This window comes from Lagopus muta, chromosome Z (assembly GCF_023343835.1).
Source record: "Lagopus muta isolate bLagMut1 chromosome Z, bLagMut1 primary, whole genome shotgun sequence".
Taxonomy (NCBI): Eukaryota; Metazoa; Chordata; class Aves; order Galliformes; family Phasianidae; genus Lagopus; species Lagopus muta.
Genome location: NC_064472.1, coordinates 37,337,395 through 37,353,914, shown reverse-complemented (window position 1 = coordinate 37,353,914; position 16,520 = coordinate 37,337,395). Strand labels below are relative to the sequence as shown.

The 16,520-nt window shown below is 37.7% G+C and overlaps 1 protein-coding gene across 4 annotated transcripts in view; it reads right to left on the bottom strand.

Moving 5' to 3' along the window:
• The window catches only part of PCSK5 (proprotein convertase subtilisin/kexin type 5), a 264,954-nt gene that overhangs the window by 216,260 nt on the left and 32,174 nt on the right, over nt 1–16,520 (bottom strand). For all 4 annotated transcript variants that reach the window (XM_048930511.1, XM_048930515.1, XM_048930513.1 and 1 more), the window contains exon 3: nt 1,635–1,748. In XM_048930511.1, coding sequence (XP_048786468.1) covers nt 1,635–1,748 — 114 coding nt within the window. The remainder of the gene's footprint in view (nt 1–1,634; nt 1,749–16,520) is intronic.

Genomic DNA, 16,520 nt, shown 5'->3' with positions numbered 1-16,520 from the left:
AAGATACTGCAAATACAAGAGTTATTCAGTGGAGGCAAATGCAATCAGTCAGGGGCAGTCCTTCCTCAGAGTGTTTTCAAGTAAGGTTCTTCTTATACAGGTACAAAAATGAAAGTACTCTGAAAGTTGTACACAACAAACACCAAACTTTCTTTGTTGCCCTAATGAGTTTATGAAACAATGTGGCCAGGCAACACAACTGACTTACAAACAGGAGACTGATGTCTTCCTGAATAAAACTATAGGTAACTGTTATAACTGCCTCTTATCGATTTGAAACAAAACAAAACAAGAAAAATATGAATCCAATTCCACCAGAAAGCCATGGTGACACACAAAAAAACTTGCATGCAAAGCTAGGAATGCAAAGGAGATATTACAAGAGCTAACATTAACCATACTAGCAGGCTTTTGACTCACTGCTATTATTTCCTTCAAATTTGTACTTCCTCTTTCATTTAAAGACAGAGCTGAAACTTCTGGTTGGTGACATACTCATATGTGTTATATAATGAAGATGAGGAGTTCTGACTATTTGTGTTTATTAACAACAATTGGTTTTCAAATTACTTCAAGCTTACATTATATTCTTGTTTCTTTTTCAGTCCATGCAACAACAAAACTACAAGCCAGAACGAAATGAATGTTAAAAAGAAACATTTTTTAAAAATGTAATGCTTTCTTAGAACAATCTTGCTCATTCACATGAAATAATACACTAGTGTTTTGAAATTAACAAAATACCTGAAAAGACATTGTCTATCTACAGCAAAATTGTTGCCAAAAAGGCATAATTTCCTCACTGTCTGAAGCAATTCCTTCTATCAAGCTGAACATTCTGAGAGTCCTGCTGCCAGTGACGAAGTTGACATAGTGAAAAAACAAGATGCAAATACTTAGAACTATGACAGCAGAATAGCAGGGAAAGTTTTCAAGTCTGTAGTATCCATCATGGAGAGGTGGATTCCATTGCCTAACTTGTTACTTCTCAGTTTCTATAACCAAAGGTATGAATTTTTTATTTGTACCTTCATAGGTGCAATGAGGATAATATGGTCACTAAGGAGTTCCACTCCAGGCTTTAACTGTGAGTACCAAGCAAAGATGAAAAAATAAGTTTGCTCAGAAAACACAGAATTCTTGTCAGACGGGAAGCAGTATAAACAATCCATTGACTTTAACAATGGAATTGTTCATTACTAAAGAGAATGTAATTACAACATTGAGCAGATAGTGTTTGGGGCTCTTTTCTCCTCTTTCAGGACACATTTGTACCACATTAATGTCTGAGACAGTGAATTAGACACATTGAAAACAAGTGGTTTCACTGCTCCCACAGATTGCAGCCAAGTTCCTTCCTTCTCACTGCTGAAAGTTTATCCTCTAATAAATAATTCCCAAGACATCTTGCAATAGGAAGCATTCATGAATGAATGCATTAATAAATGTTTCCTATTGCAGAGCTCCCTGGGATTTCTTGTAATACCTGCAAGGAGTTTACAGACCCTCATTAGTTACATTAAAAAAAGGAAATTTGCTACTTCTGAACACACTATTTTGCCCTGTTTCAAAACATCATAGCAGACAACTAAATGCTGGCATGAAACAAAGCCAATGACCCGTTATGTACTTACCATGTACCACATGCTTGGCCACTTGGGATCATTGAAATAAGTGGATTGGGTACCTCCAGGTTTATAATCCCTCTTTATCCTTCTTTTAACCACCTGCTGTTGTATCCACTCCACCTGCCAACCAGGAAAACATTTGGTAAGTGTTAGGGTTTCGTAGAGATTATCAAGAAATGTGTGAAATCTTGGGAAGTTTTCCATTACCATACTCAAAGACATATTTCATGTTAAGGAGTTCATTTTGGCAGTCGAAATGCACAGCTCACCTTGGCATATGGTTCACTAGGGAATAAGCCCAATTCTGTTAGTGCTACAAATCTCCCTGAACAACTACTTATATCTCCTGCTAGAAGAATTTCATTTGCGATCATCTTTTGAATGCTGTTATTTTTTTTTCATTATTAGAATTGAACTATTTTTCAAATTTGTAAAACTAGTTTTATAAAGTGCAACAGTAGATCACAAGCAGAAATAAATTATACTTCTGACTGTTCTTTGTTTTAAGTCTGTTTCTGAGAACAAAAGCTTTCAGTAAAATATTAAAATATTCTGCTTAACCAATATCTAAATCATCTTCACTGCTTGGAGTGAATACAACAGAATTAAAATATATATTTTAGTAGAGTAACTCTGCGTCAAGATTCTCTCTGCCAGGCGCTCCAGAACATAATTTAGTGCAAAGTACTAGTACAGGGAGAAAAAGACCGATATTGAGCAAAAGGTCAAATTATAACAACATCAAAAAGAACTTGAAACATCAAAGTTAAGGGTTAAAAGCAGAGTTCTTAAAATCAGATTATTTTCTGTCAGATACCTCTTCGTAGATTCACAACACACTCAGAAAGAGCAAGACTGAAAGTGACATCAGCCTTAGAGCAGACAGGACTGCAGGCATTTTGGCACTGGCTAGTCTAAGTGGGAGCTAGTTTCTATGAATGTGAACAGCATAACTATCCACATAGAAAGAAAGAGATTATATTTACACATCTATCTCACTTAAACTTCATATTTTTCCTGAATTGTTTCATGGGATATAACTATAAAAATTGAATTCACCTCTTCCCAAGCAAGACAGCTATTTCCTCTGAGCAGCCAACTCTTCACCTTTTATTTCTGCTGTTCATGAATATCTGTGTATGCACACACACACATATATATATAGAATAAGTTTACTTTCAGCTCACATGTTTCTCTTTGTCACTTGTCAGAGACAGTATTGACATTTTTCCATGGCAGGATAATTTCTACTGTATCTGCAATTCAGCTTCAAATCATGAGGTCCTTAGAGAGACTTGTCCACTGACATCGGTGGAAGTTCTGCTTGAGATCCATACTACCTCTACCTTTACCATTGCTACTACATGGTTTCCATGGCTTCTTTTAGAAAATGGAATTGTGTTTTTCCCTTTCTTAAGAATCAACTTCAGGGTTAAGAGTATTCTACTAGTGAAGAAATCGTCTGGTTTAAGAAGACAAGACTATGAGGTAATGTTCATGCAAAAATCCATTTCTCTGTTCTTCTATTAACCACTGTAAATCCTTTTCAGCTTCAGAGAAAATTGAGGTATTTGATAGAGCGCCTTTTCCTCATGATTACTCTGCTCCTCTTCTGGACCAAGCTGCAATCCATCGTGGTAGACACTCTCTTGATGATCTGACAGCTGGCTGCCCTTCAGATCTTATGAGATCCAGAGATCCCATCAAGTGGACACCCACTCAGCCTTCTGTATGTCATGCAGTGGACTCTGGAGGGAATGTGAGATGCAGAGTGTATCTGGCCAGAGGCAACAACAGGGAGAGCCAAAAGACTGAAGATGTCTGCAGTGTCATGCAGTGGACTCTGGAGGGAATGTGAGATGTAGAGTGTATCTGGCCAGAGGCAACAAGAGGGAGAGCCAAAAGACTGAAGAGGCTGCTCTAAAGTGTGATCAACATCCCTCTTAAATGGATCTCTCCTCCATGACAAAGACTGATTTATAATTAACATTTAATGAACCCTATCTCCTTGTCACCTCCTGCCAATATATGGTCTCTTTTTCAGACCCTCAGAACAGCTTTTTTTTTCTTTAAAGTTTAATCCCTTGCCGGTGGCCCAGCCCTCCCATCACATCTGAAGCCGGATGAAAGGCTGTATACCACTTGATCTCAGTAGCTGCCTGGATTGCCTCAAACCATGGACCACAATTCCACCAATTTATGCTAGTATTTAGAAACTAATAACAAAAAAGATTCAATGTGTCTGAACAATCAAATATGATTTTCAAGGCTTATACAGTTCCACCTTCTAAATCTTATTATGAGATATATGTAAGAAGGAGAGGGGTTTTCCTCACAAGACAAACTGCAAAACTCTTTAGCAGTAACTGTGAAAATATGTTTTCTCCATTTATTTACTCCCTATTCAGCTGCAAATATCTACTGATTGTTAAAAAGATAAACAGTAGAGGCATCATAGTACTTGCTGAGAGTGAACATCCATACACTTATGCCTCAAAAAACCCCCAACAATTAATTCATTCTCTCTTTTCCTGTTATGCCAGATGACATTACTGAGAACATTTATCAGACAGCCCTTTAGTTTAAACAATCACCAATATTGTCTCAGTGTGCCATTCCAGCTAATATGAACAATAATAAGACAAATAAACAATTCTGTATATGCATATACATAAATATTTTTGTACAAGCATGTGTTTGTACAGGAGCTTGGATCATCTGATTTAATATTCAATAATATGCAATCCAGCATAGCTGATGGTTAAGATTTTAGTGATGTACAGATAGATATATACCACCTTTTAACAAAAAAAATGAAGTGACTGTTCTACAGATTGTGTATTTGTCAGAGAGCCTGCCCCTAAAACATGCTAGATGTTGCCTATAATTTCTGTTTCCTCAGCTCCTAGAAAAGTTAGGGGAAACATATGAAAGAGTAATTCTGCAGAAGGACTGTACAGCATGCACAATCAGACCCAATGCCAGAAAAAGAAATGTAACTCTTCCCATAAAGCCTAATGACAATTTCATGTACACGTAAAATTACTATAAATAAAATAGCTGTTTGGTCTCATTCAAATATAGATTTATGCAAATAAAATATTTGCATAAGAACACATATGGGAAGATAGCACGGGCAGCTCCATAATCATAGATACGATGTACACTAGGAGGACTCACCTTAGGCACCTGCAGATATCCAATTAAATAGAAGGGGAAGAGGGAGTCAAAATGACCTTTAAGATACAGTGACTGTGTACTGTGTTGAGAGAGACAGTGCAGGATGCTAGCCAGAGTAAATCTAAGCAATACAGCAGGCTTGATCACAATCCTGGGTATAGCCTTCTCTGCAAGATTTTTATCAAACAGCTTCAGTCAGGATCTGCTTAGTAACTATTTTTATACTGAGGATGTGCTGATACACCCATCTAGGATGTAATTTAAAACATTCCAGGAAACCCATTTTCTCATTTGAGAAGTCAGTGCATAAAGCTTAGTTTATAGAAAATATCACTGCTACAGAAATAGAACACTCTACTGAATACTAAGGCTGGTTTATTTTCTTTTAAAATTGAAGAGAAAAACTTGCCAGTAGTCTTTAGTCTAAGTTACACTATACAATTACTGGGATATATCAATGAAGACTAGGACAAGACTCAGCAGTTATTTTAGTATTTCCTTTGAGTATTTTATGGGTATTCATGCACGTGTCACTGTCAAATGCCTGGTACATCTTGAATTTGTTTGATTCAGTATGAAAAGAGCTCATTTGTATAAAAATATTTTCTTTTAAGAAGTTTCTACACTTCCTAAACTATAGTCCTTGAAGGAAAATCTCTGAAGTAATTGATTATACAGATTCCCATCTCTTGCCAAAAGGAGACTCTATGCGAACAATGAGGTGCATTTTAACATTTCCATAAAGTCACACTTGCTGAGGGGGAACAGTGCACATTTTCCCATTGACTTCAGCTTTGAAAGTTCCATTTCCTGAATGTCTAGAAATCAAAGCCAAGCCAGATTGGAGACCAAACCATTCCAAAAAAAAAAAAAAAAATCATCATTTCCAGTCTCCTCACTCATAGGCTTGTTCTATACACAACACTGCTCTTCTTCACAAACCTGCATGAAACAACGCTATGGAATAAAAGTTGCTCCGAGCTTATTCTAGTACATCATGCTTTCATTCTCTGTAGGCATAAAGAATATAATGAAATGTTATCTCTACGTGAAACAGAACTGCTTTCTACAACCTTCGTTCTCATTTATTTAACAGAACTCATGAAAAAGCAGCCCCGTGTATGCATGCAACAGTAAGAACTCTACTGCAATAAATTGCGAAAAAAACTTTGAAAAACAAATGGGAAAACTTAAAAAGCTGAAAAAAAGAAAAATCCACCTATTATCAAATCAGGGTGTTTTTTAAAATACAAACACGAGATAACCTTGTGAAACAGCACTTACTTCGTTTTTCAAATATGTCATGAGGAGGTCTGCTTGAATAAATATTTTCAAATTGATTAAAAATGTGTCAAGTTAAGCATGTGAAAATGTTACCATTAAAAAGAAGGTATGAAAGCAAGTTGGAGGCATATACCTTTCCATTTTGAGGAAAGAATGCAGAGGGAAGGAACACCCTAACTCTGAGTAATGTATGCATTTCACATCAAAATCTATTATTTTTATGTTGCAGAACTAAAAAAAAAAAAAAAAGATGTGAGTATTCAGTTTATGAAAAGGAATTGCTTAAGGCGCCACTCTCAAACATAATCACAGCATCATTCACTTCAGTCTGTCCTGCACCTCTAAGAAATTACAAATTCCTGCTCAGCTAAAATGAAAGCAAGTGTCAGATGAACACTGTAAAGAGAAAGAAAGGACAGAAAACTCAGAGCACATGGAAAGTATCACCAAGCTAGCAGTGAATCTGTATGGAGTCAGGCTGAATGAGCAAAAGGGGCAACATTAAACCATGCGACAACCTGCTCTCTGCTGGGATGGCTTCACACTGCACCTGCTGCACCTCAGCCTTCACTCCTAAACACTGAGTGCTGACATTTATGTGAGACCCAGGCTGAAGGAAAGGACAGGAGAGAGGGTGGTACTTCCAGAGAAAGAAACCAAGACAGTGCCTGGCCCATTGTGGGATATAAAAGAAAAATGGTTCTGACTGCTTATGGTAGCAGAAACAGTCAGTTATGAGTTGTTACCATCATCAAACTTTCTGTGACAGGCTCTACTTAGCACACAATCTGACAACACTCTCCACTTGTATTTCACATTCTTATGAAAACAAAAAGTAAAAAAATTCAGGACTTAAGGAGTGTAGGAGGATATGCCAATCTCCAAGTAACACAACCTGGCTGTGGAAGAGCTGAGACTGAAGCCATCACTCAGCAATGCAGGAGGGCTGGGGAGGCCACTGGCATACCTCCCGTTGCTGACGGGCAGCCACAGAAGTGAGACTCCTAAAGCTGGATTGCTCCGCTTAAGAGGAATTGCATGTTTTTTAAATAATTGAACAGTAGGCTGCTTTCCTAACCTATCAGTATGCTCTGACTCATAGTAGCAGCAGTCAATTTGCACATAAAAATAGATGAAGACAGTTGGATAAAGAAGCTGTTGACATAGGTCAAGAGCTTGGAAAATTATTGCGGATGCCATTTCACAAACTGCAGGGGTCTAAAGTTGGATAAAAAGTCAATGAATCCAGCAGTGCTAAGTGATGCATTCTCGCTGATTGACCATGTTCTTCTTCAGCAAGGGTCAAAGACAATCCACGATCAAAGCAGTTGTCATAATTATGCTACACTTAATCTGAATAAAAGCAACATATAAAAAAAAAAAGATTTTAAGACAGGCTAAGTAGAGAAAGAAAAGCAGAAAAGGAAAGAAGGCTGCAGAGAACGCTTGAAATTACTACTTTTGCCCAAAGAAACACGTCTTGCACAACTGCAGAGAAAGCTACAGCAGCCCGACCTATGGAACAAAGCTGAAATTCAATGCATATTTTTCCATCTCATGACCACAGAAAAGCCAGCAGCCCTGATATGAATTAAGTTGTTTCTACCTATTCTGCTACACAAAAGTAACCCATTACAGCACTCAGGCATACTTCCACATACTTGAGGTACCCCTATCCACAGCTGTGCTTGCAAACAGATCTGAAACTCCATCTGTCTTCCCTTCTTACCCTCTCCATCTCCAGATCTCACAACTCTTCACAAGCATCAACACAATTCCGCCTCCAGCTGTGTGTGGCAGTGAAGTCTCTTGCATTAAGAGCAAGACTTGGGAGGAGTAAGTAGGAAAGGAACACAAGAAAAAAGTGCACAGCCCAGGCAGGGGCAGCAATACACCTTCCCTGTCTCACGAGAGTTCATTGCCAGTTTATTATGCTAGGAAAGGCAGGCATCACATTGAAATTCTGAAGGAGTTCAGAATGTCCACTGCCAGACACGATGTATATCCTACTGGAAAGGCAGGAAAAAATTTTGCTGTACCAGCTTGAAAGTAACTCTCTTATTTATACAATGCACTTTAACATTTGCCACCTTGGTTCACACAGTTCCCCTCATAACAACTCATGAATTACATGGAAACACAATTTTTAAAAACAAAGCAAAACCTCTATAACTGGTATCTTCTTACCTTGTCACACATAATGTAAGTATATCTGGTCTTGGGACAGTATAATAATCTGGAATTCCAATGACTGTGAGAATTACTACTAAAATCACTCCGAATGCATACTGATATATCACGACTTCATCTAGCCTAGGTCTACAGTCACAACTTCTTAATAAAAGGCTGATACTAAATGCAGCATCTACAAGAGAATAAAACTTTAAACTCTCTAAACTTACTTAGCTTTGGAGTCTAATATTTTGCAGTTGATATATCTTGAGGCTTATGCTTGTATTACTGTTATGACAATGATATATATGAATAAAAAGCGGTAGAAATTTCTGATGGATTTTTCCTTTTCTCAGAGTAGTCCTTGCAACTCTTAACACAAATGATGAACTTCAGACATCTGTACATGCTAATTTCAGTTGTCCCTAAGTAACTTACAAAATGAATTCTTAGGAATACAAACTTGGGTCAAACATACCAGAGCAATTCCAAAGGTGCAAATCAGTCCACAGTTTGCTGTGGCTTCTACCACCATAGATATCCACTTCAAGTTACCAAATACAGTGAGAATTGCTGAGGTAGTAGAATTATTTCAGAATTAAGTGGTATGTAATATACAAAAGTGTTCTACCAGTCTCAACCAAAGCAAACACAGGATGCTATTCCAGAGTAGTCTCCTCACTAGCCAAAATCTCCTTGAAATCATCCCTATACAATAGTGCTTCTCTCTACAAAAGGAAAAGCTATCATCTACTATTCAGTTTATTTCCTGTACGTTGGCTCAGCATCTTTGCCCACATAGAATGCTTCGACACATGTCCTCTATGGAAAATCTCCATCACAAAGCATATAGTAAATACCAAGCCAAGCAGTTTTTTGTTCTGAGAGTACTCTAAGCCACATGAAAAGCTGATTATATTTGTAGGTTTTCTATTGTCTTGGTATTGCTACTGTAAGTATATTCTTTATCATAAGAAGAGCATGTTTTATTAGGTTTTTTTTTTTCCTGAACCCACCCTATTCCTAATGTGTAATAAAAAGTGTATGTTTAGAATTCAAAATTGGGTCAAAAGTACTTAACTCAAGACTCAGTTTCAGAGTTGCAAAATATTAAAGATAATTGGGTTTTGTTCTTTATGGAAATATCAGTGACATATCTACATATTTCATACCACGTCAAAAGCTCTTTGGCATTTCAGATGCCTTTGTGGCACAACTTGAGGACTTCTCCTACTTCTTTCATGGCCAGCCTCTGTATGTATATCCTCTTACCCATCCATCTCTTCCAATCAGGAGAGAAGAGTCTTTAACATCATCTCTCCAGCATAAAGCAAAAAAAATAAAAATAAAAAAAATAAAAAATAAAAAAAAAGAAGAGGAAAATTCCTGTGTCCTTCAAGACATTGCTGGTTTAATCTCTCTTCTCCTCTATTTGTAGCTCAAGCTCCAGTGCAACTCTTTCAGTCTTGAACTCTTCCAGCTTGTAGTGGGCAGTGAATTTGGGTTCTACGAAAACAGTGATTGCTGGATCTCTTAAACATCATCATCACCTTCTGAAATAATCTGCAGAGCAACTTATGAAAGACACCTGCAGCCAGCCTGAGGAAACAGTGCAGTCCAGACCCCCAGGCAAATGAAAAAGGACTGAAGTTTCCTTTCCTACATCCAGTAGGCTGAAGGAAAACAAATGTTTTTTCAACTGAAGTACTATTCCCACACCTCAAGAACTGCTGACAGTGGTTCCAGTGAGGTGGTATCTCTCAGTTTCTTCAAGTCAGACCACATAAAAGCAAGAGTGATACTTGATTAATGAACTTGCTGCTTACTGCTCTTCTTTATTTTAAAGCCTTGAGTGAAACAAGGGCAGTATCTTGGCTTTGCAACTCCCTGACAGTCCCTGCGCACATTCTGACATGAGAAACATGCCCAGAGCAGTCACTCAATTAGGGCTTTATCTCTCAATGCTCATAATTCGCAGCACTCTTCAAACTACAAATTGAGAAAAAGAAAATGAAAAGCCTTTTTTTCCACGGCTCTTATTTATGGGACAGAATTTTCAATTGTATATATACTAAAGCTTTTCAATCTTCAGTCAGACTGGTCACATGAATTTGCAGTATGGTTTGTAAGTCTTGCCAAAATTTCTGTTATCTATGTGTACATCATTCGAAAGCTCATAAAGCTCACTGCTTTATGAGTTATATCTACTTGGACTTCTGCTGGGACTATAAAATGATCTATCATAAATGTGATTTTTCATGATGGCTATGAATACTCACAAGTGTGCAAACATGCATCTTTTGAAATGAGCTTTTGCCACAGCAGACATTTTGCAGATAGAAGTGTCAGGAACTTCAGATGATGCCTCCTCCAGATTAGCTTAGCAAACTGTTTTTGGGTGAGACAAGCAAGGTTGTCCTACATGTGTACTGAGCAGGGTGACAAATCTCACTGCTGGCTTCCTGCATTCAAGGCAAGGGATGCATGCTTACTACATGTAAGTACAGCATGTACTCCAGAAAGCAGCGCAGAAATGATTAACAGAAAAACAGACATGGAAGGAAATGTTTCTCAAGGTGTTCCTCCAACATGCGGAAAGGGAAACTTAACAAATGTTCAGACTACAGCATCCAAAATGTATGCAGGCTGCCAACCTGTTGCAAAGGAACAAGCAATGGGAAACAGCTAGAGGTTGAAGCTAGATAACATCAGATAAAGGAAAAATGGAACAACTGAAAGACTTTCGGAAACTCCACTGTTGGTAACAGTGCTTTGCTGTAATGTTTTCATTAAAATTGGAAGATTTCTAAAAGCTACATTCTGCTTCAAACAGAATTCAGTTCCAGGGAGCCACATGACATCTGGTCAAAGATGGTTTGACAGGATGACCACAATGTTTCCTTTTGGTCTTACAGACTTTGAGTCTGTTGGCAGCTGTATTTTGGAGAAACAGTTTCTTAGGAACACCCTGGAAAACAGAAACTTGTCTAAAATGCAAAAATTCTGGCTTTATTATATTATCATATACAGTTATTGTAACTGTTATTGAGAAGAGTGGACTAATGCTGGGTTTGGGAAAAGTACTTAAAAATAAATTTTTCATCTGGATCTTTCACAAATACAAAGATAAACTTATATTCTGGTCCCCACATTTGTTTAGAATTTCAGTTAATAAGAGTGATGGAATTTACTCCCCCTCAAAAAAATGGAAAACAATAATCTAGGTTAAATACAGCTTATACAAGCAACAGTCAACACATCAATAGATATGACTGCTTAAAGTGGATTATAGGGAAAGGATTTAGAGTGAGAGTGTTTTATTTTACTAAAATATTGTCTGCATTCATACAGTGCTCTGTGTGACACCAAGATCAAAACATTGCCCCAGAAACACATCCAGAGTGCTCACTACACATGTGACACTTGCAGAAGTGTGTGCTCCCCTGTCAGCATGATCCTGCTTGCATGCAGAATGAGGAGGCTTGATGATGGCCACATACATCCAAGCTCCAGGGCTTCACATAGGGCACAGCTCCTCTAAAATTGCAGCACAAGCTGGATTAAGGATCTGCTGATGTGAAATACAACATCCAGCCAAGGAAAATGACCAGTTTCCAGAGACTGTCCTTTCAAAACGATCCAATAAGAACACAGGTTGTTATATGCACAGAGTTTGGGGTAGGATAATTCTTTTTTCTCTGTCTTGGAGGAAGTTGTCTTTCCAGCTCCCTGTACTGCTCTTTATTTTCTGCTTATTACTCTTGATATGATAAATGATATGTGGGTATCATCTTTACTTGCTGTACACAATTTATAATATCTGGGTGAGGTAACTGCCACTGGAATTGAGTGTGGTTGCCCTGTCTGACAGAAGCAGGCAGAGAGATGCATAAAAATGTTGATGCGCTACATCAGGATCATATATTGCTGCCAGAAAGTCTTCCAAATGCATGAGAAAAAAAGAAAACAAAACACAACTTTAATCCATTTTCTATGAATATCCTGCACTATAACCAATCTCATCAGTATCGGATGAAGCTGGATTCCCTCAGGAAATGGTGTGTAAAGGCTGCTCTGTCACATTCCTAGACAGTCTGTTCTGAGATGCTCTTGACCATAATGTTTTATTTCAATCCCTCTCTTTCTCTGATCTGGCATTCTGGCATTTGGGCCTGCAGGATCAACTTGTTCCAGAACCATGTGTATTTCTCAGGTTCAAAACTAGTATCTCTGCACTTCCTCCTCTTCCGACTCTTTCTGCAGCTTTATACTCCAGCAGCCAGAACAGTAATTTGCTATCTCTCTGCCACTAGCAATGCGAACTGTCTCTAACAACAGCAAAAGCACACTTTGTATAACATGAGACCATTGTAGCTGTCAGAGATGCTGTTCTCCCTGGCGAGCTACTAGAACCAAGATTAGAAATGAACGCATTAATTCTCTGTGCTTCTTTTGAAACGTTTAGTTGCTCTATCATTTTTTACCCATTTTGTTGTTAAAAAAAAATGGAGGAACATTCCTTCCATTGAAACTACAAAGAAATTCAAATGTTATTAACACTTAACAGCACATACAGACTACAGATTAACAAACATTTTCCTTTATGATCTTCTGCTCTTGCACGACTATAACTACTGTGAGGAAATAGTCTCCTTATAGGCTTAAATTGCTCACATATAAATTCATGAAGAGTGATGTTGTAATCATTAAAGCTGACCAAAATCCTTTAGCAGTTCCTAAATTTTGGGAATGTAACATGCTTTTCTTTTCTAGGCTTTTTTCTTTCTTAGCATAACGTTTACACTTACAAAAACAGAGCCACACAAGTCTGTGTGATCCTGCTGTATATGCACAGCACACCCCTCATTAAAGGTCTGTCTCACTTTGAATGGGGCTGAGCACTCCAGCTCATATTGGGAGAGCTGACCAGATAGAGGTGTGGTTATGCAAGAAAGCAACAGTCATGTGCTTAGAAACTCTAGCAGAGGGATGGTCAGACAATCTATCCCTGAATGCAAAGATTTTAGAAAGCATTTATATAATTAAGGCACACAAGAGAATTTAATGATGCCAGTTAAGCTAGCTGCACAGCACACAGTGTGTACCTTCTACTGTCTCAGCAAAAGTGGGACTTCTAGTCTCTGCCCAAGCCAAATGAAGACTACCCCACATGATGCACCATACTGCAGGGCATGCTGCCCTAGTTGCTTCCTCAGCCTTTGCCCATGATTTGAAACTGTCACGCCCCTAATGTCAAAGGGTCTTCTGACAAAGCAGAGAAATGGAACCTTACCCTCTTTGCTTTTGTTGTTTTGTTATCATGCATTCAGCTTCACAATTACGGTATTGTGAAAGGTTGTAATACCTTAAGACTGTAAAGTAGGAACCAGCATAAGTATTCACAAAAAAATATTTAGGTCCTAAGTACTTTAAAATTCCAAAGAAATGCTAAATGTTAATGCCAGCATAAAATTTCAAATTAGGTATAGTATGCACTGGACTTTTTCCTGAATTCACCCATTGGGACAGCACTGCAGTTCCAGTAAAGGCAAATGGAAATTGTGACCACTGTCACAGGGACACAGGTTAGATCTAGGTTTTAAGATACCAGAAGGCAGTCTTCCATTGAACTTCTACAGGTAACAATGAAAAAATGTATAAAACCATTTTCCCTGATTTTTCCTCAAATTCTAGAAACTTAAGAGGAATATTTAATTTTTAATCTTAAATCTAACCAGTAATAAATGTTGCACTGCTTAACAGCCATTTCAGAAATATTTATTCCCTATACAGCATAGGGAAAGACTGAAAGAACACCTGCTATACAGCAAGCATCCCCTGAGCAGAGTTTTCCTTCTAATGAACACTTCTGTGTTAATTTAAAAGGTCATAAACGAAATTCTGTAACATGATCTAGATTGTAGTCACAAATACTGCCACTGATCCTAACTTTTGCTTCACATATTTACTGAAAATATATTTTTACAGCCTAACACATGCCTTGAAGTAAAAGCAAAGGAGTCCAGTTGGCATGCCCCTCAAGTTCATCAAGTGCAGAGTGGTCAAAGAACAGAATTTCTGAAAAGTCAACAGTATTTTTAAACAGCTCTGAGCTAAAATCCAGCTAATTTTAAAAGTCATTAATACTTATGTTTAAGACACACACTGCTTTGAAAATTTCAGAATAGTTTGTGCATTTTTTCTTAATAGAGTGCATCTCTTGCAAAGCTCTAGTATTTTTTTAATATTTAATTTTGTGTTTTGAATTTTCCAAAACCAGAAGGTCCAAAGCTGACAGACTTGAGAGACCAACATGATCTGCCTCATTTTGAATATTCTTGTCTCAGGAGAGTTTAGCTACTTCTTTTAGAGATGGCTGAGCCACTGCCTACCTCTTTAGGGTCTGACACCATTTTTTTCATTGACAATGAAGCACAGCGACTGCAACAGCAGCTCTACCACAATCTCTGTAAACTATTTAATGATGGAATGGGATATTTGCTGCCTGGTCTCATGCATTAGGCTTTGATAGCACACTACTGGTTAAAATTACAACCCTACACCTTCCCACTTTCAAACTAGTCTTCCAGTTTCCCAGCCCAACTCAACATCAGTTTAAGAAAATAACTACGAAAATAGCAAGAGAACACCATTCTGCTGAATTTACTTTTCATTCCTCAAACCATTTGCTACACTAATTAGGAATTGAGCCAGATAAAACCTCTAGACTAATCTCTAACTCTTGCCCAACAGCTAACAGTGAGATTGACATTGCCAGAGAGTTCTATAAAATGACTTTGTCAACAGAAAATTAGTATATTCTGAAATCTAATATTTCTTTCTAATATACAAGCAGTTAGGGAGCAGAGGGAACAAAACCCCTTTGAGGCAGCTGCAGTAATTAAGACAAAACTGAAGTAAGTATAGGTAATGAAACAATCTATGTTAAAAAACACTTCAATATTATTTGAGTGGTTATTTTCATTTTTCTTTCCTAAAACTATATTACACAAAATTCATATTGGCCTTTTTTCTGCTTTTAGTAGAAAACATCAAAGGGTAATTTCATTGTGTAGCTGCCATGATTATTTCTTAATCAGGGTTTCTTAAGTGCTAATAAAAAAAGTCCGCTATCACATGAATATTGTAGTAGAATCAGACATTAACAGATTTCACAAATAAGCCTCAATCCCTTTAGCATTATGATTAACATTAATTAAATAATTCTTCTTATTGCAGATAAATGAAGAAAAATCACTGTTACTCAACCAAATTTTCTAATTGAAGAGCCATCAACTCCTGCTAGAGCAGTAATGGATTTGGCCTGCACAGTACATGGGGACAGCCACATATGCAATATATTCACTTGATACTATGTGAATGTGCTCTGGATTAAGCCTTTCATCTTTAGGTTTCTGCCACACAATGTTTAGCTTTGAGATGGGTTTGCATTATCCACAGGCCAAACATGCCCCCTATGCTGAAAAGGAACGCTGCTGTTTAGGTTGCTATTCCCTAGATACGGCTGGCCTGAAGAGGTCAGTTTGTCAGTGTCAGTTTGTCACTAGACAATCTTTAAACATCCCTTATAGCTGAACTATTTTGTTCTGTTTCATTCCTCAGAAAAAACAAGGTGTTTCACCCCACCCTCATCAATACTTCTGGTGTTGTTTTGGTGCAGGCAAGGAAGAAACTCACTTTATGACATGGCTATTGCTTGACTCTAGTACTCTCGACACTGCTGTTTGTCACCATGCTTTTCTCTTCTAGGTCTAGTGACATTGCTAATGGCAGTCCATGCTGGCTCATCAATGAAAATCAGTCTGATTTTCATTTCACTGTAGCCTCAGTGGAGTACAAGGCATTGATTCCCACTGAAGAAACCTTCCCAAAGACTTTTGCAGGTGGAGAACATGGTAATGTAATGCTAACATAAAGGCATAGACTTCAGTAACTATTACACTAACAAAATACCAACTGTCTCATGCAAACTTTAGAGCAACATGATGAGCTTAGATCAGTGCTAATTATAGAAGGATTTGATTCAGTGAACAGTGACCCTTGTATCTCAAAAAGTACCACAAAAAGATCCAAGCTGCAGGTCTATTTACTCACGTTTACACAAAACTTTCTAACACTTTGGAGAAAGGTACCAAAGGGAGATGTTCCTGTGCCTTCTCACACACTGTAATTCTGTTCATGCTCTAACTTACTGGCAACTGGCTTCTTGAAACACTAAGTTTGATTCTTGATTTT